The sequence below is a fragment of the Engystomops pustulosus genome, chromosome 10 (genome assembly GCF_040894005.1).
Source record: "Engystomops pustulosus chromosome 10, aEngPut4.maternal, whole genome shotgun sequence".
NCBI lineage: Eukaryota > Metazoa > Chordata > Amphibia > Anura > Leptodactylidae > Engystomops > Engystomops pustulosus.
In genome coordinates this window covers 100104650-100131166 of record NC_092420.1, presented here as the reverse complement: position 1 = coordinate 100131166, position 26517 = coordinate 100104650, and the positions used below count along the sequence as shown (strand labels likewise).

The 26517-nt window shown below is 45.5% G+C and overlaps 1 protein-coding gene across 2 annotated transcripts in view; it reads left to right on the top strand.

Moving 5' to 3' along the window:
• NEGR1 (neuronal growth regulator 1) overlaps window positions 1–26517 on the top strand; it is a 464122-nt gene that overhangs the window by 385607 nt on the left and 51998 nt on the right. The window contains exon 7 of one of the 2 annotated variants that reach the window (XM_072129222.1): window positions 25779–25820. The exons of the other annotated variant lie outside the window; for it this stretch is intronic. Within the exon in view, the coding sequence (XP_071985323.1) occupies window positions 25779–25820 (42 nt within the window). The remainder of the gene's footprint in view (window positions 1–25778; window positions 25821–26517) is intronic. 2 annotated transcript variants of the gene reach the window in all.

Here is a 26517-nt window from a genome sequence, read left to right as displayed (position 1 = left end):
CAAGATTGTACCTTCTCCAAGTGCAGTGGGAGGAGGAGGTGGGTCCTCACACTGCTGTGCTCTGTTCTCTCTGCAGAAAGCAGAGTTCTCCCAGTGCAGTAGAGGTGTGTGCTCACACTGCTGAATTCTTAGATCTCTGCACTGAGCTACTCCAAAATCTCTTACTCCTCTATGAGTAACTGCTGTAATATCCAACCGAAAACCTTCCTACAGCTTTTACTCAGAGCAGAAGGGATGGGTATGGAGAACTTCAGTGCACTGAACTAAGAACCAAGCAGTGTGAGGACACGCCTCCAGTGCACTTGGAGAAGCTACAATTCTGTAATATATATCCATATGTCATAGGTCAGAGATGATTACACATCTCTCCAGGGACAGTACAGCGCTGCCTGCAGTGGGCACAGAGCACAGCAGTGTGAGGACACGTTTATCCTTTTTAATTATTGTAGCTTAAAGGGTATTTAGGGCTAAAATATTGATAATCAACCCTAAGAAGATGCCCTCAGTATCAGATGTATCAGCAACTGGGAACCACTGATCTATGGGGGTGCATAGTATCGGACCCTCCCACCCCCAATGTGATATTAAGGGCCCATTCTATGGATGTTATCGATATTTTTAACCCTGAAAACCCCCTTTAAACCTTTTCAATGTATCCATTTCGTAAAATTTCCCATCACACAATTCTGGCACTTTACAGATCGTGTTGTTACTTTTTGCCGCGGTTTATTCCGTGTTAATTACTCTTTGTGCTTTTGAGACCCGACGCATCATTTCCGTGACACATTTTCGCACCGGGTTAACCCCTGATTTTGATTGGCCGATTGCTTATTCCAAATTAACTCATCAACACAGGCGCGATGGAGGTGAAAAAAGAAAGAAAATCGAAACATTGTGACAAATAAATCAAAGATACAAATAAAAAAATTCTGTTTTTTTTTTAAAAAGAGCAGTATTTTTCCATAGCGTCCCCCATGACGGCCCCAACTGGAGGATGACCCTTGACCTCTGTAGGGACAGGAAGCAGAGAGGTTAAATACCCCACCCCGGCATCCGTACACCAGTGGCTTCCTGTCCCTACACAGGGCAGGTGGTAGAGAGAAGTCTCTCCTCATCCCCAGCGGTTGGGACGGTGAGGGGGGACCTAAGTGGCGCAGGGAATCGTCCCTTACCCTAAGGCGGTCTCGGCCTCGATCGGACTTCGGTCCTTTCCTCTGCCACAAGCAGAGACGCCATTTTTCTCCGGCTCTGCCCGCAGCTCTGCGCAGCTAAGGACACCCGGAGCGTGTCCATCGCGGAAGTCACGTGGACCGGCTGCCGTCCGACTCCGGTGACGACTTCCGCCGGAAATGACGGGACCGGATGTGACGTCACGATGGCGCGGCCCGGAAGCAGGAGCGTGGAGCGGTAAGATTCAAAAGCGAGATAGTCATGTTGATCTGAGGTCTAACAGTCGCTCCTTTAGCCCTGACTCAAGCATCTCTGAGATCGGACGCTATTCTAGGCATTTCCAGCCATCAAGGTCGGTTACATGCTGTTTGGTTGCCTCATATGTGTCTTATCCAGATCCAGGCCTATATACATGTGTGTGTCTCTCTTAGGGACCTGTGCAGTATATCCCTCATTTCAAGATACCTCAGGTACTCCTTTATTTGTATTCCACTGGGTTAAAAGCAGAATTTATTTCACTTTCTGTTAAAATGTTTAGGCTTACTGATACCGGTGGTCCCACAATTGGGAATATGGAGACGCATGGCATGGAGGCTTCGAGTCTGGATCTCTTATCCTTGAACCCTGTAAGTAGGGTTAATTAGGGATAGGGTGGTGGGTCACCCACATATCCCTGTATTATCACATAGGGTCCGGTTAAGGACTAATTACTTCTCCTTCTCCTTGGTAGGAGCCCAGGGAAAAGGAGAAGGATAAAGGGAGAGCTAAAGATCAGTCGAGCGTGAAGAGAGCCGCTTCAAGGAAGTGCAACATGTGCTCAGAAAAGCTCCCTGCAGACTACAAAAAACCAGTCTGTAAAACCTGCGTGGATAACCTACTCAGAGAAGAGAGGTCTTCTTTTGTGGATGAGATGCGCAGTTTTATAAGGGATGAGGTTAAAACATCTATAGCCTCATCTATAACAGCTCTTATACCTCAAGAGCCTCTGCATAAAAGACAACGAGTTATGGAATCCATGTCAGACTCCGCATCGGACTCGGAAGGGACCAAGGAATCTGTTGATATGGAGCCAGGACCATCCAATTCAGCATGTAAAATGGAATCTAGATATTTACTAGCTTCAGAAGATCTGGAACCACTTCTAAAGGCTATGAGGGATACCCTCAAGATCGAGGAGATAGAGGAAACTAAATCCATTCAAGATGAGTTATTCGGACTCCTTAAGGTTAAGAAGAGGCGAGTGTTTCCCATAAATAACACTCTTAAGGAGCTGATACTTGAAGAATGGAGAGAACCGGAGAGTAGAATCTCCATTTCTAGAGATTTTAAAAACCGTCTCTCCTTTGATGAAACAGAAGCAAAAATTTGGAACTCTACCCCCAAAGTCGATGTTCAAGTCACCAAAATGACTAAAAAGACGGATCTTCCATTCGAGGATGCAATTCAGCTAAGGGATCCTCTGGATAGGAAGGCGGACAGCCTTCTAAAAAAGACATGGGAATGTGCCATGTTGAATCTAAAATCTAATATTACTACGACGTCCATGGCGCGCACTTTGTTTCATTGGATTTCAGAATTGGAAGGTCATGTTAGAGACGGCACTCCAAGAGAAATGTTATTGGGCACATTCTCCACCTTAAAAGCAGCTACAGCCTTCATTGCAGATGCATCAGCGGAGGGTGTAAGAATAAGTGCCAAGGAAGGGGCACTATCAAATTCGGTTAGAAGGTCACTCTGGCTTCGCCAATGGACTGGTGATTTCAGGTCAAAATCAAAGTTATGTGGAATTCCATTCGAGGGGGAATATCTTTTCGGTTCAGAACTCGACACGCTTTTGGAGAAGGCGGCGGATAGAAAGAAGAGGTTCCCGGAGTCCAGGAGTAACCCCAGGAAACAGCCCTTTCGGGACGCTAAGGACAGGAAACAGCCCTTTAGAGGGAAAGGCAAGCAAGGTAGATGGAGCTACCCTAAAGGAGGGAGAGGAAGAGGCTTCCTACTCAGTGCCAGCAACTCTGCCCCGGCTTATAGAAAACAATGACGCCAGGGTGGGGGGAAGACTGTTAAAGTTCCACTCTCAATGGACTCAGATAACATCAAACCCCTGGATACTAAGTATTCTTCGGGAAGGTTACCATTTAGAATTAACCTCTCTTCCTCCCAGAAAATTTGTTCTGACCGAGCAGCCCTCAGAAAATCTCTCAAACTCGTTATGGTTGGAGATACAAAAACTAATTCGACTGGGCGTCATCATCCCGGTAGCTCAAGAACAGTTAAGAGAGGGACACTACTCTCCCCTCTTCTTAATAAAAAAACCGAATGGTGCCTTCAGAATGATTTGCAATCTAAAAAGATTAAACAGCCATATACTCTATCGAAAATTCAAGATGGAAACCGTGAGCTCGGCAGTCGTCTTGATACAACAAGGAGCATTTATGTGTACAATAGACCTGAGAGATGCATATTACCATGTGCCGATACATCCAAAATCTCAGAAGTTCCTCAGATTTGCAGTTCGATCGCCTTGGGGAGAAGAGGTCCACTACCAGTACAAGGCACTGCCCTTTGGGATTTCTTCAGCCCCAAGGACATTCACAAAGATCATGGTCGAGGTGATAGCTTATCTGAGGCAAAAAGGGATACTAGTCATCCCCTACCTGGACGATCTGCTAGTGGTGGCCGGTTCAGAACAGGAGCTAATACACCACCGAGATATTACAAGGACAATCCTACAACAGTTAGGATGGATGATAAATTTGGAAAAATCCAGACTAGTCCCAAATACAAAAGTCGTGTTTCTAGGAACATTGTTGGATTCGATCCAGCAGATGTCCTTTTTGCCACCAGAAAAAGCAGCAAGACTGAGACAACAGATTATGACGTTTCAAAAAAGGAATCATTGCACAATAAGGGAAGCCATGAGGATACTGGGACTTATGACATCCTCCATTCAAAGCGTACAGTGGAGTCAAAGTCACACCAGAGCCCTTCAAAACTGGGTTTTGACCTCCTGGGACAAAAATCCCCAACACTTGAATCAGAAGGTCCAGATATCGATAGCAGTCAAGCAATCCCTGGAGTGGTGGACAAATACTTCAAACCTGGAAAGAGGAGTGTCATGGCATCCCTGGCCAGTGATAAACATTCAGACGGACGCAAGTCAGTCAGGTTGGGGAGCAGACATAGCAGGGCGACCCATTCAGGGGCTATGGCCATCGACAATCAGATCCCGTTCCTCGAATTTTCGAGAATTAAGAGCTGTCCTAGAGACTTTAAGAGCCAGCACTCAAAGCCTGAAGGAGAGTCATATAAGAATTTACTCAGACAACACCACCACAGTGGCGTATCTCCGTCATCAGGGGGGTACCAGGAACCCAGATCTCCTCAGTCTCTCAGACAAAATATTTGCTTGGGCAGAAGCAAACATCTGCTCTCTCTCAGCCACCCATCTAAAGGGAGAAAAGAATTTAATAGCAGACTATCTGAGTCGTCAGACTATAGACCACAACGAATGGTGCTTGAACGAGAACATCTTTCTACATCTCACACAAAAATGGGGACAACCAGTGACAGATCTCTTTGCCTCCAGCAAAAATACCAAGGTTCCCCATTTCTTCTCTCTGGAACCAAATACTCCGTTTGGCCAGAGGGATGCCTTCAGTCAGACTTGGAGCGGGCCTCTAATGTACGCTTTTCCTCCTATACCTCTCATAGCGAGAGTTGTTCAAAAGATCAGAGAAGACCAAGCGAAAGTTATTCTCGTTGTTCCCTGGTGGCCAAAGAGGAACTGGTTTCCGTGGCTAGGGAAAATGGCATTAGAAGAACCTGTCATGCTGGAACCAGTAAACAATCTCCTATTCCAGGGTCCAGTTTACCATCCAAATCCACAGGCTCTCCAGCTCTCGGCGTGGATCCTGAAAGGATGTTGCTGATTGCCAAAGGACTGTCAAGCGAGGTAATTTCTACACTTAAAGCAAGCCGCAAACCAGTCACCCACAAAATCTATTCAAGAATATGGGGTAAATTTGTATCCTTTTGTGGCAGGACTCCTCCTAACCAACTATCCCCTAATATTTCACAGGTGCTAGACTTCCTGCAGGCGGGATTCGACAAGGGCCTTAAAACGAGTTCTTTAAAAGTCCAGATTTCAGCCCTCAGTGCCTTTTTCGACACCTCATTAGCAGAAAACAGATGGATCCAAAGGTTTGTCAAAGCTACTGCTAGACTAAGACCACATATAAAGCAAAATATCCCAAACTGGGATCTTTCATTAGTGCTAGACTACCTCACAAAAATACCGTTTGAACCTCTCGAGACGGTTAAACTCAGAGAATTAACGCTGAAAATTTCCTTTCTCATAGCCATAACAACAGCTAGGCGTGTAGGGGAAATCCAGAGTTTATCAATTAAAGAACCATATCTTAGACTGTGTGAGGATAAAATTGTGCTAATGTTAGATAAAACCTTCACACCTAAAGTAGCATCATCTTTTCATCGTAATCAAGAGATTGTTCTACCTTCCTTCTGCCAGAACCCAAAGCATGCCAAAGAACGGGAGTGGCATACATTGGATGTCAGAAGATACCTGCTGCATTATCTCGAAGAGACCAAATCCTGGAGAAAGGACGACAACATTCTCCTACAATTTAGGGGAAAAAACAAAGGCAGAAAAGCTTCAAAAACATCCATCGCCAGGTGGATCAGAACTGTCATCAAAGAAGCTTATGATGCCAACAACCTGGACATTTCAGGGACTATTAGGGCCCACTCGACCAGAGGGGTGGCAGCCTCTTGGGCGGAGAAACGTGGGGCCTCTCTAGAGGACATATGTAGAGCAGCCACCTGGTCTACTCACCTGACTTTTGCTAAACACTATAGGCTAGATGTCCAAAGTGCTAGAGACCTAACCTTCGGAAGGAAGGTCTTACAAGCTGTTGTCCCCCCCTAACTATGTAATCTGGTACATCTCCAGTTGGGGCCGTCATGGGGGACGCTATGGAAAAAGAGAATTATTCTCACCGTTAATTCGGTTTCCATTAGTCCACCATGACGGCCCATATATATTTCCCACCCTGTATTTTGATTAAGTTAAAATTGCCTATTTGTTATGTGTGAATTGATAACATACAATAAATGGGTTGCATCCAAGGCCGGTGTAGTTATTTGGTAGCCACTGGTGTACGGATGCCGGGGTGGGGTATTTAACCTCTCTGCTTCCTGTCCCTACAGAGGTCAAGGGTCATCCTCCAGTTGGGGCCGTCATGGTGGACTAATGGAAACCGAATTAACGGTGAGAATAATTCTCTTTTTTTTACATCTTTGTCGCGTCGCGAGATGGATTTTTGCCTGGACAAATAATTCAATTAATTAGCGAGTGTAAAATGAAGAATTAATACGGAATCCTTCTTTTCGGCGGCGCGGTAAAGCAGCTGCTCGCCTTTGTTTATATAAATAATCAGCATGGCCTAATTTGGAATGATACAACTAACAGCCCGCGGAGGGGGAGACGCGCGGGGGGGGGGGGCGCGGAGAGGGAGGGGGAGCCGGTGCTTGGTCTATATTTGTTGTATTCACATCAAGGGAGATCTGAAGCCTTTTAGGTGGAGTCCTTAGGAATTCACAAAAAAAAAAAAAACCAGGAAGTGCGAGCGCCGGCGCGTAGCTGGGAGCGCCAGAAGCCGCCGCACGGGGGATGTTTTCTCTCTTTTGCTGATTTTATTGAAGTTCGGCAAATAAAAAGAACGAGAGAAAAGATGCAAGAAATAGCGAAAAGCCGCGACGTCAGCGGAGACGCCATTTACATGGAAAGGAGATCAAATAATCCCAAAAATTCCAACAACAAAAAAAAACACACTGACGACGCTTTGAAGGTCTCTGTGTATTAACCAGTTCGTCCCCAGTGTAGAGACTGGTCCTGCACAGATCCATCTCCAGCAGCCGCTCCCTCGCTCTGCCCCATCCATAGCTTCAGGCAGCAGCACAGCCACCAAGCATCCCCTGAGCGGTGACCTGGGGTAACGAGGGGGGCTATAAGGACCCTGCACACGCTTCATAGGAGCACCCCTTGTGTTCAGGAGGATCACGCAGAAAAATATCCTGGGCCACAGTCGGACCCCTCCATTGTCTACACCCCTATGCAGATGCTGTATGTGCAGCACTGGATCATGCACAAGGCTGTATATATGGGCCTTGTAGTGAATGGGGAAAATCTCTGTATAGTAGACAAGTGGCAGAGCAGAGCTGTATGTGATGGCGTTGTAGTGTATGGCAGCACTCTCTGTATAGTAGACATGTGGCAGAGCAGAGCTGTATGTGTGGGCATTGTAGTGTATGGCAGCACTCTCTGTATAGTAGACTTGTGTCAGAACAGAGCTGTATGTGTGGGCGTTGTAGTGTATGGCAGCACTCTCTGTATAGTAGACATGTGGCAGAACAGAACTGTATGTGTGGGCGTTGTAGTGTATGGCAGCACTCTCCGTATAGTAGATGTGTAGCAGAACAGAGCTGTATGTGTGGGCGTTGTAGTGTATGGCAGCACTCTCTGTATAGTAGACATGTGGCAGAACAGAACTGTATGTGTGGGCGTGGTAGTGTATGGCAGCACTCTCCGTATAGTAGATGTGTAGCAGAACAGAGCTGTATGTGTGGGCGTTGTAGTGTATGGCAGCACTCTCTGTATAGTAGACATGTGTCAGAACAGAGCTGTAGGTGTGAGCGTTGTAGTGTATGGCCGCACTCTCTGTATAGTAGACATGTGTCAGAGCAGAGCTGTATGTGTGGGCATTGTAGTGTATGGCAGCACTCTGTATAGTAGACATGTGTCAGAGCAGAGCTGTATGTGTGGGCATTGTAGTGTATGGCAGCACTCTGTATAGTAGACATGTGGCAGAGCAGAGCTGTATGTGTGAGCGTTGTAGTGTATGGCAGCACTCTCTGTATAGTAGACATGTGGTAGAACAGAACTGTATGTGTGAGTGTTGTAGTGTATGGCAGCACTCTGTATAGTACACATGTGGCAGAGCAGAGCTGTATGTGTGACTGTTGTAGTGCATGACAGCACTCTCTGTATAGTAGACATGTGGTAGAGCAGAGCTGTATGTGTGGGCACTATAGTGTATGGCAGCACTCTGTATAGTACACATGTGGCAGAGCAGAGCTGTATGTGTGAGCGTTGTAGTGTATGGCAGCACTCTCTGTATAGTAGACATGTGGTAGAACAGAACTGTATGTGTGAGTGTTGTAGTGTATGGCAGCACTCTGTATAGTACACATGTGGCAGAGCAGAGCTGTATGTGTGACTGTTGTAGTGCATGACAGCACTCTCTGTATAGTAGACATGTGGTAGAGCAGAGCTGTATGTGTGGGCACTATAGTGTATGGCAGCACTCTGTATAGTACACATGTGGCAGAGCAGAGCTGTATGTGTGACTGTTGTAGTGCATGACAGCACTCTCTGTATAGTAGACATGTGGTAGAGCAGAGCTGTATGTGTGGGCATTGTAGTGTATGGCAGCACTCTCTGTATAGTAGACATGTGGTAGAACAGAACTGTATGTGTGAGTGTTGTAGTGTATGGCAGCACTCTGTATAGTACACATGTGGCAGAGCAGAGCTGTATGTGTGACTGTTGTAGTGCATGACAGCACTCTCTGTATAGTAGACATGTAGTAGAGCAGAGCTGTATGTGTGGGCACTATAGTGTATGGCAGCACTCTGTATAGTAGACAGGTGACAGAGCAGAGCTGTATGTGTGGGCATTATAGTGTATGGCAGCACTATGTATAGTAGACATGTGGCAGAGCAGAGCAGTATGTGTGGGCCTTGTAGTGTATGGCAGCACTCTGTATAGTAGACTTGTGGCAGAGCAGAGCTGTATGTGTGAGTGTTGTAGTGTATGGCAGCACTCTCTGTATTGTAGACATGTGGCAGAGTAGAGCTGTATGTGTGGGCCTTGTAGTGTATGGCAGCACTCTGTATAGTAGACTTGTGGCAGAGCAGAGCTGTATGTGTGAGTGTTGTAGTGTATGGCAGCACTCTCTGTATAGTAGACATGTAGCAGAGCTGTATGTGTGGGCGTTGTAGTGTATGGCAGCACTCTCTGTATAGTAGACATGTGGCAGAACAGAGCAGTATGTGTGAGCGTTGTAGTGTATGGTAGCACTCTCTGTATAGTAGACATGTGGCGTAGCAGAGCTGTATGTGTGGGCATTGTAGTGTATGGCAGCACTCTCTCTATAGTTGACATGTGCCAGAACAGAGCTGTATGTGTGAGCGTTGTAGTGTATGGCAGCACTCTCTGTATAGTAGACATGTGTCAGAGCAGAGCTGTATGTGTGAGCGTTGTAGTGTATGGCAGCACTCTGTATAGTAGATATGTGGCGGAGCAGAGCTTTATGTGTGGGCGTTGTAGTGTATGGCAGCACTCTGTATAGTAGACACGTGGCAGAACAGAGCTGTATGTGTGGGCGTTGTAGTGTATGGCAGCACTCTCTCTATAGTTGACATGTGCCAGAACAGAGCTGTATGTGTGAGCGTTGTAGTGTATGGCAGCACTCTCTGTATAGTAGACATGTGTCAGAGCAGAGCTGTATGTGTGTGCGTTGTAGTGTATGGCAGCACTCTCTGTATAGTAGATATGTGACAGAGCAGAGCTGTATGTGTGGGCATTGTAGTGTATGGCAGCACTCTCTATAGAGTTCACATGTGCCAGAACAGAGCTGTATGTGTGGGCGTCGTAGTGTATGGCAGCACTCTCTGTATAGTAGACTTGTGTCAGAGCAGAGCTGTATGTGTGGGCGTTGTAGTGTATGGCAGCATTCTCTGTATAGTAGACTTGTGTCAGAACAGAGCTGAATGTGTGGGCGTTGTAGTGTATGGCAGCACTCTCTGTATAGTAGACATGTGGCAGAACAGAACTGTATGTGTGGGCGTGGTAGTGTATGGCAGCACTCTCCGTATAGTAGATGTGTAGCAGAACAGAGCTGTATGTGTGGGCGTTGTAGTGTATGGCAGCACTCTCTGTATAGTAGACATGTGTCAGAACAGAGCTGTAGGTGTGAGCGTTGTAGTGTATGGCCGCACTCTCTGTATAGTAGACATGTGTCAGAGCAGAGCTGTATGTGTGGGCATTGTAGTGTATGGCAGCACTCTGTATAGTAGACATGTGGCAGAACAGAGCTGTATGTGTGGGCGTTGTAGTGTATGGCAGCACTCTCTGTATAGTAGACAGGTGACAGAGCAGAGCTTTATGTGTGGGCGTTGTAGTGTATGGCAGCACTCTCTGTATAGTAGACATGTGTCAGAGCAGAGCTGTATGTGTGGGCATTGTAGTGTATGGCAGCACTCTGTATAGTAGACATGTGTCAGAGCAGAGCTGTATGTGTGGGCATTGTAGTGTATGGCAGCACTCTGTATAGTAGACATGTGGCAGAGCAGAGCTGTATGTGTGAGCGTTGTAGTGTATGGCAGCACTCTCTGTATAGTAGACATGTGTCAGAGCAGAGCTGTATGTGTGGGCCTTGTAGTGTATGGCAGCACTCTCTGTATAGTAGACATGTGGTAGAACAGAACTGTATGTGTGAGTGTTGTAGTGTATGGCAGCACTCTGTATAGTACACATGTGGCAGAGCAGAGCTGTATGTGTGACTGTTGTAGTGCATGACAGCACTCTCTGTATAGTAGACATGTGGTAGAGCAGAGCTGTATGTGTGGGCATTATAGTGTATGGCAGCACTCTGTATAGTAGACAGGTGACAGAGCAGAGCTGTATGTGTGGGCATTATAGTGTATGGCAGCACTATGTATAGTAGACATGTGGCAGAGCAGAGCTGTAAGTGTGAGTGTTGTAGTGGATGACAGCACTCTCTGTATAGTAGACATGTGGCAGAGCAGAGCTGTATGTGTGGGCCTTGTAGTGTATGGCAGCACTCTGTATAGTAGACTTGTGGCAGAGCAGAGCTGTATGTGTGAGTGTTGTAGTGTATGGCAGCACTCTCTGTATTGTAGACATGTGGCAGAGTAGAGCTGTATGTGTGGGCATTGTAGTGTATGGCAGCACTCTCTGTATAGTAGACATGTAGCAGAGCTGTATGTGTGGGCGTTGTAGTGTATGGCAGCACTCTCTGTATAGTAGACATGTGGCAGAACAGAACTGTATGTGTGGGCGTGGTAGTGTATGGCAGCACTCTCCGTATAGTAGATGTGTAGCAGAACAGAGCTGTATGTGTGGGCATTGTAGTGTATGGCAGCACTCTGTATAGTAGACATGTGTCAGAGCAGAGCTGTATGTGTGGGCATTGTAGTGTATGGCAGCACTCTGTATAGTAGACATGTGGCAGAGCAGAGCTGTATGTGTGAGCGTTGTAGTGTATGGCAGCACTCTCTGTATAGTAGACATGTGTCAGAGCAGAGCTGTATGTGTGGGCCTTGTAGTGTATGGCAGCACTCTCTGTATAGTAGACATGTGGTAGAACAGAACTGTATGTGTGAGTGTTGTAGTGTATGGCAGCACTCTGTATAGTACACATGTGGCAGAGCAGAGCTGTATGTGTGACTGTTGTAGTGCATGACAGCACTCTCTGTATAGTAGACATGTGGTAGAGCAGAGCTGTATGTGTGGGCATTATAGTGTATGGCAGCACTCTGTATAGTAGACAGGTGACAGAGCAGAGCTGTATGTGTGGGCATTATAGTGTATGGCAGCACTATGTATAGTAGACATGTGGCAGAGCAGAGCTGTAAGTGTGAGTGTTGTAGTGGATGACAGCACTCTCTGTATAGTAGACATGTGGCAGAGCAGAGCTGTATGTGTGGGCCTTGTAGTGTATGGCAGCACTCTGTATAGTAGACTTGTGGCAGAGCAGAGCTGTATGTGTGAGTGTTGTAGTGTATGGCAGCACTCTCTGTATTGTAGACATGTGGCAGAGTAGAGCTGTATGTGTGGGCCTTGTAGTGTATGGCAGCACTCTGTATAGTAGACTTGTGGCAGAGCAGAGCTGTATGTGTGAGTGTTGTAGTGTATGGCAGCACTCTCTGTATAGTAGACATGTGGCAGAACAAAACTGTATGTGTGGGCGTGGTAGTGTATGGCAGCACTCTCCGTATAGTAGATGTGTAGCAGAACAGAGCTGTATGTGTGGGCGTTGTAGTGTATGGCAGCACTCTCTGTATAGTAGACATGTGTCAGAATAGAGCTGTAGGTGTGAGCGTTGTAGTGTATGGCCGCACTCTCTGTATAGTAGACATGTGTCAGAGCAGAGCTGTATGTGTGGGCATTGTAGTGTATGGCAGCACTCTGTATAGTAGACATGTGGCAGAACAGAGCTGTATGTGTGGGCGTTGTAGTGTATGGCAGCACTCTCTGTATAGTAGACAGGTGACAGAGCAGAGCTTTATGTGTGGGCATTGTAGTGTATGGCAGCACTCTCTGTATAGTAGACATGTGTCAGAGCAGAGCTGTATGTGTGGGCATTGTAGTGTATGGCAGCACTCTGTATAGTAGACATGTGTCAGAGCAGAGCTGTATGTGTGGGCATTGTAGTGTATGGCAGCACTCTGTATAGTAGACATGTGGCAGAGCAGAGCTGTATGTGTGAGCGTTGTAGTGTATGGCAGCACTCTCTGTATAGTAGACATGTGTCAGAGCAGAGCTGTATGTGTGGGCCTTGTAGTGTATGGCAGCACTCTCTGTATAGTAGACATGTGGTAGAACAGAACTGTATGTGTGAGTGTTGTAGTGTATGGCAGCACTCTGTATAGTACACATGTGGCAGAGCAGAGCTGTATGTGTGACTGTTGTAGTGCATGACAGCACTCTCTGTATAGTAGACATGTGGTAGAGCAGAGCTGTATGTGTGGGCATTATAGTGTATGGCAGCACTCTGTATAGTAGACAGGTGACAGAGCAGAGCTGTATGTGTGGGCATTATAGTGTATGGCAGCACTATGTATAGTAGACATGTGGCAGAGCAGAGCTGCAAGTGTGAGTGTTGTAGTGGATGACAGCACTCTCTGTATAGTAGACATGTGGCAGAGCAGAGCTGTATGTGTGGGCCTTGTAGTGTATGGCAGCACTCTGTATAGTAGACTTGTGGCAGAGCAGAGCTGTATGTGTGAGTGTTGTAGTGTATGGCAGCACTCTCTGTATTGTAGACATGTGGCAGAGTAGAGCTGTATGTGTGGGCATTGTAGTGTATGGCAGCACTCTCTGTATAGTAGACATGTAGCAGAGCTGTATGTGTGGGCGCTGTAGTGTATGGCAGCACTCTCTGTATAGTAGACATGTGGCAGAACAGAGCTGTATGTGTGAGCGTTGTAGTGTATGGTAGCACTCTCTGTATAGTAGACATGTGGCGTAGCAGAGCTGTATGTGTGGGCATTGTAGTGTATGGCAGCACTCTCTCTATAGTTGACATGTGCCAGAACAGAGCTGTATGTGTGAGCGTTGTAGTGTATGGCAGCACTCTCTGTATAGTAGACATGTGTCAGAGCAGAGCTGTATGTGTGTGCGTTGTAGTGTATGGCAGCACTCTCTGCATAGTAGATATGTGACAGAGCAGAGCTGTGTGTGTGGGCGTTGTAGTGTATGGCAGCACTCTCTGTATAGTAGACAGGTGACAGAGCAGAGCTGTATGTGTGGGCATTGTAGTGTATGGCAGCACTCCGTATAGTAGACATGTGACAGAGCAGAGCTGTATGTGTGGGCATTGTAGTGTATGGCAGCACTCTCTGTATAGTAGACATGTGTCAGAGCAGAGCTGTAGGTGTGAGCATTGTAGTGTATGGCAGCACTCTGTATAGTAGACATGTGTCAGAGCAGAGCTGTAGGTGTGAGCGTTGTAGTGTATGGCAGCACTCTGTATAGTAGACATGTGGCAGAGCAGAGCTGTATGTGTGGGCGTTGTAGTGTATGGCAGCACTCTGTATAGTAGACACGTGGCAGAACAGAGCTGTATGTGTGGGCATTGTAGTGTATGGCAGCACTCTCTGTATAGTAGACATGTAGCAGTGCTGTATGTGTGGGCGTTGTAGTGTATGGCAGCACTCTCTGTATAGTAGACATGTGGCAGAATAGAGCTGTATGTGTGAGCGTTGTAGTGTATGGTAGCACTCTCTGTATAGTAGACAGGTGACAGAGCAGAGCTGTATGTGTGGGCATTGTAGTGTATGGCAGCACTCTCTGTATAGTAGACATGTATCAGAGCAGAGCTGTAGGTGTGAGCGTTGTAGTGTATAGCAGCACTCTGTATAGTAGACATGTGGCAGAGCAGAGCTGTATGTGTGGGCGTTGTAGTGTATGGTAGCACTTTGTATAGTAGACATGTGGCAGAGCAGAGCTATATGTGTGGGCGTTGTAGTGTATGGCAGCACTCTCTGTATAGTAGACATGTGTCAGAGCAGAGCTGTATGTGTGTGCGTTGTAGTGTATGGCAGCACTCTCTGTATAGTAGATATGTGTCAGAGCAGAGCTGTATGTGTGGGCCTTGTAGTGTGTGGCAGCACTCTCTGTATAGTAGACATGTGGTAGAACAGAACTGTATGTGTGAGTGTTGTAGTGTATGGCAGCACTCTGTATAGTACACATGTGGCAGAGCAGAGCTGTATGTGTGACTGTTGTAGTGCATGACAGCACTCTCTGTATAGTTGACATGTGGTAGAGCAGAACTGTATGTGTGGGCATTATAGTGTATGGCAGCACTCTGTATAGTAGACAGGTGACAGAGCAGAGCTGTATGTGTGGGCATTATAGTGTATGGCAGCACTCTGTATAGTAGACATGTGGCAGAGCAGAGCTGTGAGTGTGAGTGTTGTAGTGCATGACAGCACTCTCTGTATAGTAGACATGTGGCAGAGCAGAGCTGTATGTGTGGGCCTTGTAGTGTATGGCAGCACTCTGTATAGTAGACTTGTGGCAGAGCAGAGCTGTATGTGTGAGTGTTGTAGTGTATGGCAGCACTCTCTGTATTGTAGACATGTGGCAGAGTAGAGCTGTATGTGTGGGCGTTGTAGTGTATGGCAGCACTCTGTATAGTAGACACGTGGCAGAACAGAGCTGTATGTGTGGGCATTGTAGTGTATGGCAGCACTCTCTCTATAGTTGACATGTGCCAGAACAGAGCTGTATGTGTGAGCGTTGTAGTGTATGGCAGCACTCTCTGTATAGTAGACATGTGTCGGAGCAGAGCTGTATGTGTGTGCGTTGTAGTGTATGGCAGCACTCTCTGTATAGTAGATATGTGACAGAGCAGAGCTGTATGTGTGGGCGTTGTAGTGTATGGCAGCACTCTCTGTATAGTAGACAGGTGAATGAGCAGAGCTGTATGTGTGGGCATTGTAGTGTATGGCAGCACTCCGTATAGTAGACATGTGACAGAGCAGAGCTGTATGTGTGGGCGTTGTAGTGTATGGCAGCACTCTCTGTATAGTAGACATGTGTCAGAGCAGAGCTGTAGGTGTGAGCGTTGTAGTGTATGGCAGCACTCTGTATAGTAGACATGTGTCAGAGCAGAGCTGTAGGTGTGAGCGTTGTAGTGTATGGCAGCACTCTGTATAGTAGACACGTGGCAGAACAGAGCTGTATGTGTGGGCATTGTAGTGTATGGCAGCACTCTCTGTATAGTAGACATGTAGCAGTGCTGTATGTGTGGGCGTTGTAGTGTATGGCAGCACTCTCTGTATAGTAGACATGTGGCAGAATAGAGCTGTATGTGTGAGCGTTGTAGTGTATGGTAGCACTCTCTGTATAGTAGACAGGTGACAGAGCAGAGCTGTATGTGTGGGCATTGTAGTGTATGGCAGCACTCCGTATAGTAGACATGTGGCAGAGCAGAGCTGTATGTGTGGGCGTTGTAGTGTATGGCAGCACTCTCTGTATAGTAGACATGTGGCGGAGCAGAGCTGTATGTGTGTGCGTTGTAGTGTATGGCAGCACTCTGTATAGTAGATATGTGGCGGAGCAGAGCTTTATGTGTGGGCGTTGTAGTATATGACAGCAGTCTCTGTATAGTAGACATGTGGCAGAACAGAGCTGTATGTGTGGGCGTTGTAGTATATGGCAGCACTCTCTCACAGGAACAGGCATGGAGCCAGAAGCAAAAGTCCCTGTATTTTGGCTTCGCCAGTAGATTTATAGGCATCTGATTGTTCCCAAATGTTATGTATGCAATTTGTTTTTTGCACTCCTCAATCAAATATTGGTCAATACATTGGTGTTGGATTTAAATATTCTCCAAATTTATTAAATGTTGCTCAAATGTAATACATTTCCAACAATTTATAGAAACTTTGGCTCCAACAAAAGAGATTTAAAAAACATTTCCTTGTTATAATTTCCCCAAAGTTTTCTTGCTACACTTTTTCCAGTACCTGACTGTGACTTGGCGGTGACTCTGATTCGTTTCTGTAATAAAACCCGTCTAAGCTTTGATGGAATAAAACCTCCATAATACAGAATTTGATTGATTGTAATTTGAAATTTACTGAAATCTTGTAGATAAAAACTTATAATACAATCAGTTGCATGTAGCGTACAGTAGGATCCCGTAGACTTCTCTTGGTGCCGTATTGTATCTCCGCTCATCTCAGAGCTTGATGTAAAGGTGCAATATGTAAAAAAAGAGAAACTTCTTTCACACATAAAGGTACAAACTAAAAAAACACATAAAAATCTGTTGCAGAGACGACCATCTGGCTCCATTCACACACCAAAGGTTTGATGAGGATTTAGACGCTGCTTCTGACCATAAATCCCGCTCATCCCGTGTTTGTTGGACTGGAGCTCGTGTATCCACGTGTGTTCATGGAGCCTGGAAAATATTCAAAGAAAAATAATCTAACAATAAAGCACAGAATATTTTTGCAGATTCTGCAGAACTTTCTCTAGAGACAAGGACATCGACCAAAACCAGTGGTGACCCTTCAAGCTTCCAAAAAATTGGCTAAAAATCTTGGTGAAGATAAACCCAAGTCATGGTTTTTCTTATGGCCGTCGTCGGGTTTTCGAACGGCCATGCCCCCCGATTTCCATTGCGTGCATACCTGCGCAGATGCGCCACAATCTGATCGCGTGCGCAAAAAACCCAGGGCAATTCAGGGGAAATCAGCGCAACACGGAAAAATTCAGTCAACCTGCCGTAAAAACTCCCTTAGTAAATGACCCCCATTGTCTTCCTCCTGCCTGGTGGTTGGAGTTGTTGGGTCACTGTGAACGGCTCCCAGCTAACATGTCTACAGCGAGGTACCCATGCGCCTCTGCTGCCCCATAGCCCTTCTAAGACCTCTTCAAGGCCCGATGTCCTTACCGAAAATGTCTACAGCCGTTTGTCAACAGAACCTGGGGTTGAAGGGCACCTTGTCCTACAGCAAGATACCGGAGACATGTACAGACAGTCCCCTACTTAAGAACACCCGACTTACAGACGACCCCTAGTTACAAACGGACCTCTGGATATTGGTAATTTGTTGTACTTTATCCTTAGACTACAATAATCAGCTGTAACAGATATCACAGGTGTCTGTAATGAAGCTTTATGGTTAATCCTGGTTCTTATGACAACCCAACATTTTTAAAATCCAATTGTCACAGAGACCAAAAAAATCTTTGGCTGGGGCTACAATTATAAAAAATATAGTTCGACTTACATACATACAAATTCAACTTAAGAACAAACCTACACACCCTATCCTGTACACACCAGGGGGCTGCCTGTAGTTTCTCTTCTATTCTTTCATCCAATCCCATTGTTCCTCACTTAGTCTTCTTGGTGACACAGACTTGTCTTCCTCAATTACCATTCCCCACCATTGGCTTCTACCCAGACTTTGACCTTCCATGACCTGATCCTTACAAGATGCCCAGAAGAGACAATGTTTCCTCATCCCATTCTGGAGAAGGTATTTGCATATTGTCTGTACAGTCAGAGACGCCGTATATCTATAGCGCTGACATATGGAGGCTCATCCTAGTAAATTCTATGACGGCTACAGAACATGTGCGTGAACAGATGGGGGTAGATAATAATCATTAGGCTTTTTGCTGACAAGGAAGATATAGATGTATGATATTTAATATGCATGGAGGACCATATATCCTGAGAGCTGAGGCCACCACTGTCCTCTCTGCCATGACCCTCTGTCACACGTGCGGAGCCTACGATAATTTACCCTACGGTTCGCACCTTCATCTACATTGTAGTCTAGTGATTGCTTGCATTTCCCTTTTAATTTTCTCCCGGTGGCTCCATTGGGTTTGGGGCTCCACTCGTCTATGGGGTAGCCATGCTCCACCTACTGATTAAGAACTTTGGCTACAAAACTTCTTCTTACAACAGGAACCCATGATCCATCTTCATCTCCAGTAGGACCAAAAGACTGTTTTCAGTAGTTTAGCTGTGTCCTTCCTCCCCCTCCTCAATGTCTCCTGTTGAAAGACCAAATAATTTTTTGGTAAAAATAAAATTGTCTGTTTAGCAGCTCCTCCTCAGTAGGCGAGCCATGTCCCACCTCCTCCTCCTCGTGGTCCTGTGTCCGGGTTAAAGACAACTGGTTACAGAAGGAAACTCCTCCTTCTCCAGTAGACAAAAGGACCGTGTATCGCCACCCCCTTAGTAGTGTGGACATGTCCTTCCTCCTTGCTCTCACTGGCCCTGTTTATGGCTGAAAGATAACTGTCTGTAGCAGGAGACTCCAACATCTCTAGTTAAGGTGCCTGGCAGTAGATTTACCCCAAATACCTTGTTACTAGGTAAAGATAGTCAATGTTTTGTACCTTTGATTAATAAAGCCTAAGAAAGTCCAAACATTCCCCACCAGGTAACTAAAAGTACATAATTCTCAGCTTTAAACTGGAATAGTCTTCATGTCCCCACACCCATTCCAGATTTTGTCAACATTTGTAGTTTTTGGAGGGCAACAGGTTGGAGACCGATCACATGAAGAGAACGTCAAGTCATCGAAGAGTTGAAAGTCAGAACTTTCTCAACGAGATCCTGCCACACGCTCGGAGCAGGTGTTTTTTTGGATTTGTCCGTGTTTCCAAATGTTTTATTATTTTGTTTTTTGCTTGAGGAAAAACTATCCCCCTAAAAAAATTAATTCTCTGTCGCCTTGCAGCTGTCATGACATGAAAGCAGAGCTGACAATCGGCAGTGATTGGTCGGAGCGAATGACACCAATCAAAAGGGTGAAATTTGCTATTGTGTTTTCGTCTTTCCTTGCCGAGTCTAATTTGCTTTTGAACATGCAAATTTTCTACTCTTGCAACTTGGCAGCCGGGCTTATTAATAGTTTAAACTACTAATTACTGTAATTCTACCACCGGCTTCCAAGAAACGTTGAACGAGTCAAGTTCCTCTGGAGAATTCTGCGGCACAGAATGATGATCTTGTTCTTCACTATAGGGTTACTCTTCAAACTGTTAAATTAAATTTGGGAACTTTGATTTCGGAGCTCGGCGTGTGTTTTCCTGCTCTTTTTTAAGTTAAATTGCTGAACAATGAGTCTCACGTACAAAGTCTGGGCTTCAATCAAATTACCGGTAGGCACTGGATGGCGCATAAATTAGATTGGCAATTATTAACAATACCGGGAGTTTGAGATTAATTGCCGGCGTCTATACGATGACCCACTCAAAAACATTCTCCAGGATAATAACCCAACGGAGGCAACAGCTCCAGAGGTGAATGTTTTTGCCTTTACGGCCTTAGAATTCGGATATAATGAGACTAAAGTGTCTTCAGTATGAAGCGGAGGATATATTGTTGTTTCATTAGTCCCGTAGAGCAGAATGCAGGAGCAGGTAGCGTGGGCTAAATTAGATATTGAAGTAAATTAAGGGGTTCATTTTGTGAAAGGTCAACCATGGGCTGATCTTAATATTTAAAACTTCTGTTACTTAATCTGATGAATTTAAGCAAAGACTTTAACTCCTCTGATTGGAGCGGTAAAGGGGAGAAATATCCTGTACTTGGTTTATAAACAGGTTGTAATTGTCAGGCTTCTTGGGTAGTGAGCCCCCTGGACCACCACAGACGATGATACAAGCCCAGACCTGGGACCGGAGTCTAAGTGGCTCCCGGTCTTCACCAGAGCCCATCGCAAAGCAGGTGCTGCGGACGGGTGCCACCAGGTTGTTCCACAGGTGTGACTTGTCCACGGTGGCAGCCAAGGTCAAGGTACAGAGTCAGAAGGCAGGTTCATGGTCGGGGACAGGCAGGAGGTCAAGGCAGGAGGCAACGGTTCAAGGTCAGGGACAGAGCAGGAGGTCTGGGCTGACAGTGGAGTGGTGGAGTCGGGACCAGGTCCAGGATCAGAACGGGAGGTCAACTGAGGCATATAGCGCAAAGATCCGGCGAGGGAAGCTGGGAGAAGCCGGCTTTTAAGGAATCCCGGGAAGTGGCCAGCACCAATCAGCGGTGCGCTGGGCCTTTAAATTTGCAAGGCAGGAGCGCGCGTGTCCCCATTCCCTAGGGAAGCTGGGACAGGGGCAAGAGAGCTGAGAGGTAAGTGAGGCTTGGGAGGGAAGCTGCCACAGAGAGGGGCATGGGTGCACCTGCAACGAGATGTGGGTCGCAGGAGCACCTGTGACAGTAATGCTGCTAGAATGGAGATATTTGACAACCACTAGAGCATATCGGGTAATTCTGTCATATGTCAAGGCTTTTTACTGTGCCGGACATTGACTTTGCACTGTAGCTTTATACACAGAATTCTGTAGACTATAAGAGAGTTGACCTGAACCTGCGATGATCGGGTCCGTGCTGAACGTTGTGGGTTCGGGGACCCGGACTTCAGCACAAAGTCTGTGTTCAGGTTCAATGTTTGATCTCAAAACCCACTGGTAAGACCCACAATCTTTCCCAGGATTGTTGCTCCCCAATGACATTAAGATCCTAAGAAAAATAGTGAATTACAAGCTGGTGGATTACAAGATGGTGGATTACAAGCTTACATGTGCTGCTGACGGCTGTAAAAGGGTAACACCAGCAATCAGTGCCAGGACTGATCATATTACCATTGGGGGTGAGCATTTGGGTTCAAGTACCCAAACCAAAATTTCAGGATCAAGTTCAGCAGAACTCAGCGAACCTGAACCCTTACGGGTCCACCCATCCCTAATGGACACATTTCGGCAGATTATTTATCCAATAACTACATCAACCATAATATTGAATTATTTGTTTTAAAGTAAAATTCTTTGTAAAATTGAATTAAAATTCATGTTTGTGGCAGAATTTCTCCCTGATTTTAGAGCCATGGTGACATTATCCGTAATCGGTGCAGTTTGTGACGCTATAGAACTGATAATAGGTTGTAGCTCGGCCCAGAGATGTTATTGGTGGTCCTAACCTTTGTGGATAATGTTATGTACATGTCACCTGCTCCATCCTCCCAACACTCTCTTGTCTTCTTTGTTGACGCCTTGACATGACTTACCCCTCCCCCGCTTTGAAAGCATTTCCGAGCAGTAACATTTTTTCCCATTTCCATCCTATAATTATACATAATTTTTAATTTACATGAAGCCAGAGCAGACTCCCACCTCCCCATAGAAAAGCCTGTATGATACACGGACTGTCACCGTGTTGTATGAATCACTGCGATTCATAGAAATTTGTTTCATGGAATAAGGAGGCGCATGATCATCCAAGCCCGGACCCCCCCACATGTGATAATTGGAGGTCCACGCCGCTGCTCTGGTAAATGGTGTATGGGGTGTAAGGAACAATGTGACACAGAGAATAAGCTGGACTAACACTTTAGTTAAAGGGGGTTTCCAGCTTCACATCGAAGACCTATTGTATATCAAATAAATTGGGGTATGACACTTTGGAACCCCCAACTGATCAGCTGATTGTGACTGCTGAGTGCACACACAGAACACAGCGAGAAGATCAGCACCATTCTCTGTGTGGTGGTCAGGTTAAGTAACTGCAGTTCAGCTCCCATGGAACTGTATGGGAGCACAAATGCAGTAGCACAAGTCAACCACTATACAGATAATGGAGCTGTTCCTCTGGTCTCATTATCAGTGTTGATCTTAGAGCCGGTAGCCAGTGGCATCAGTTGATTGTAGGCAGAGTAATGGCCCCAGTAGTCACAGTGATCCCCCATTAGACAGTAGTAACAGTGATGCCCCCAGTAGTCACAGGAATACCCCCAGTAGCCAGTAGTCCTATTGATTTCCCCAGTTGCCAGTAGTCACAGTGATTCTGCCAGGAGTCATTATGATGCCTCTAGTAGCCAGTAGTCACAGTGATGCCCCTAGTAGCCACTTGTTGATTTCCCACCTGATCTGGTATTGAAGATGTATCAAAAGAGCAAATCTTTGGTTAAAGCTTAAAATTTCATTTATCCTACCATCTTCTATTTCTAATACTTCTGTTTGATGTCACCTCTGAGGCTCTGAAGTTTGACCATTCAGAAAACTCTAAACCCCTAGAAAGAGATTCAAGCGACGTGGAGACATCTGATTGGCTCAGGGTCACATACCACAGCTCTTACATCATAACAGGAAGTGCCCGCCCACTTAGCTGGTGCGGATATATACAACATCCTATTACCAAAATCACCAAAGGTGATCACAGATCTGTACAACACTTTATTACATTGTTTATCTGCCACTTTGGGTGGCAAAACTTTTATATTTTAGTTTTTTTTATTCTAAAAACCCAAAACATTGCGATAGTTTGTGAATAATTCACTGGATCTCGATGATTGTACATCGAGTTTTGCCTCCTCGACCCGTCTCTTTAAAAAATCTGTGTGACTTTCCCAACTTTTCTTCAATCATCCTAGAAAGTTTTTCCCGTAAAAGTTAGTAAGTGACACGCGAGCAGAAGAAGCCTTTCAGCCTGACACTTCACACTGCTTCTACCTGACTCTGTGCCGGCTCGATTCACCGCGCTTTGTCTTGGCATCCGTCCCAGCTCCAATGTAACCGCGTCTGTCTTTCTCCAAAGCTTCAAGTGGAAACATAGACGAAGCGTTCCACTCAAGAACCTCTCTGTTCCTCAACACACAATTTACTATAATAAGACCATTTCCCGGTACAATTAGTTCAAAATTGGGTCAAGCAAAGGTACAAATTTTCGACATCAAATGCACCAAACTGACAACATTCGGAAAAAGCTGCCAAGTTAGGAGAACATTAAAGGCGCCGGTGCATCACGTTGCGACAAAATATATTCATGGATGGAAATTGATGACTTGAAACAAAAATGTGTTCTGCTAAATCAGTAGATTAGGAACTTTTTGGGAACATTTTTGGAAACTAGAGCAGTCGCTGATGTAGATGTTACCATATCCAACTAGAAGATATTCAACCTAAAGGGGTAACTCTATCTACAGCAGAGATTCGTAACCTACCTAATGCCACGACCCTTCAATACAGTTCCTCATGTTGTTGTGACCCCCCAATACTAAATTATTTTCGTTGCTACTTTATTACTGTAATTTTCTACTGTTATGAATTGTAATTGTTGTCACATTGATTCCCGTAGTAGTCGCAGTAATGCCAATAGTAGCCCGTAGCCACCGCGATGCCCCCAGTAGCCAGTAGTCACTGTGATGCCCCTACTATTCAGTGTTCACAGCGCCCCCAATAGCCAGCAGTCATAGTAAATCCCTTACAGTAGCCAGTAGTCACAGGAATGCCACTAGTAGCCAGTAGTCATAGTGATTCCCCCAGTAGCCAGTAGTCACCGTGATGCCCCTACTATCCAGTGTTCACAGCGCCCTCAGTAGCCTGCAGTCATAGTGATTCCCCACAGTAGCCAGTAGTCACAGGAATGCCCCTAGTAGCCAGTAGTCATAGTGATTCCCCACAGTAGCCAGTAGTCACAGGAATGCCCCTAGTAGCCAGTAGTCATAGTGATTCCCCCAGTAGCCAGTAGTCACAGGAATGCCCCCAGCAGCCAGTAGTCATAGTGATTCCCCCAGTATCCAGTAGTCAGTGATTCCCCCAGTTGCCAGTAGTCATAGTGATGCTGCCAGTAGTCATTATGATGCCTCTAGTAGCCCGTAGTCACAGTCATGCCCCCAGTAGTCACAGGAATGCCCCCAGTAGTCATAGTGATTCCCCCAGTTGCCAATAGTCATAGTGATCCTGCCAGTAGTCATTATGATGCCCCTAGTAGCCAGTAGTCACAGTCATGCTCAAAGTTCCGGTGCTCCACTGCCACATGTAGGAGGTGGGAGCCCACACTTTGCCCTGCGGGTCTAGGTTTATATGACCATTGGTACACACATATTTCTGATGGACTTAGGCAACCCCCATAAATTGAAGATTGCTAATCTACATTTTTCAAATATTTGCCAAGAAAAGCATTTTATATTGATGTGATCTATATGGAGGGCTGAATATAAGGCCTCATGCACAAGTAACTGCAATGACAGAAGAAGACTCATGTGTCACCTTTAGCGCTTGGCTTCACTTGTCTCAAGATTTGTGGCAGATTTTTTTAAAAAAAGGAATAATGTGATGCAAGGTTGGGATGAGATCCATGTCTATGTGAGGTTCCCTACGTGTGATGACAATTGTACCTTGTCAACCATTTTTCAACCATTTTGCAATATTTTATTGTGAAAATTTTGTAAAAAATGGAAAGAAAAATTTAAGGTGGACACTAGGGATTGTTTATGACAGGTCAATGCGGATACAATTTGTTACAGATTTCGGTATCGGGCCTTGCACCTTAAAATGGATTGAATGTTTTAGACTCTTTTTGAACACTTTTACCAAAAGTAATTTGGCTTCACGGAGAAACGCACCTCCTGGAAAGTGGCCATGGTCTAAGCCGCCGAAAAGGACTCCAATATCTTTGAGTATTTTCTTGTTTAAACTAAGCCAATAACTATGAGGTATGGAGTAAAAAGTCCACTAAATGTAGTGAATTTGAAAACTATTTAGGTCTAACTTTGTTACTTTTTGTAAATCTGCCCCATTATATGTCCTTGGACAAGAACGACTGTATAGAAGACCCTAGAACATACTTAATTCTATCAAGGGTTCTGCATTTTGGTTAAGCTCTACAAGTATTTTTGTTACTATGTACTGATTAAGGTGTACAAAATGCCCTTGTGGTCCAGGTCTGTACAATGTCCTTGTTAAGGCCTTCAAAACAATTCTGGTTAAGACCTACAGAAAGTCTGGTTGAGGCCTAGAAATCTTCCTCTATGAGGCTATAAGACATAGCAAAACAATTAGAAGCTTACGAAATGCAATGGTCGAGTCATTTAAAACGTTCTTGTTGAGGCTTTCAAAACTCTTCTGCCTAAGACCTACAGAGACGGTCTGGTGGATGCCTACAAGTTTAGTGATTGAAACCAACAAAATGTTTTGGTTGAGACCTAAAAAAACATTTTCTATATGAGGAGTGAAGACTTCTGCCTTCACAGATACCTTCTTTGGAGTTCTAGTCCTTGTAGAGAATGAGAACCGGTCAAGGTCTGGTTTCCTGTGTGGACAACAATGGTGTCTTGTTCCTTTGTTACGATGTTGCGGTTTGTTGCATGAATGTTGCCTGCCTCATTCTGTGTGCGTCTTCCATAAAGTGTGTGATTAATGCCCAAATTGTTCTTGTTTTGTTTTTTTTCCTTTTTTTCCCCTTTTGTAGAAATTATTGAAACTTCCACCTCTAGTCCTGTCACCAGCTCAGGTCAGTGTCCACATACGTTGCAGTATGCCTGGGTACTCTCTCTCTCTCTCTCTCTCTGCTTTGCCATATCATTGGCCACCTGTCATGCCAAGCCGGCTGCCACTGCTATGAGTTTGTTGTCGTTGTTTATGTCTACTGTCCTGTTATATGTTTGTATGTCCCTCATTGGCTGGAATTTAACATCTGGGCGGGGTTTATCTTCTAGCTGTCTTTTATGGAGTCAGTCATTTTGTGGGTTAAAGTGTAAGCAGTGCATAAACCTTGTCGGACGCAACATCTATCAGACTGGGTGGTCTACTGGGTGGTCCACCATGACCTGCCTAAGGAATCACCCAACTACCGGACCTCTTATGGAACAAAATGCATGGACATACCTAGGTAGACAATCATCTGAAGCCTTTAACCCAGTTTCAAAATTCAATTTCTTCTGTTCCTTGGAGTCGTTTTTCTTAAATAAAGGGCCTTCTATTGTTTGGCTGGTGGTAGATGGAAGTGCTCCAAGGTTCTCCTTAAAATTTTGGTCTCTAGTGTCTAAATATGAATTTGGGTCCCATCATTGCAGTATGTTTCCTTTCGTACATTCACATGGAGTATGGAGCCATATGACCATGATTGTGCTGCCCTTGAGCATAAACATGCCCACAAAATGGCTGCCTCTACTCTTGGGGCTGATGGGGTTCGGGGGAAGATCGTGAAC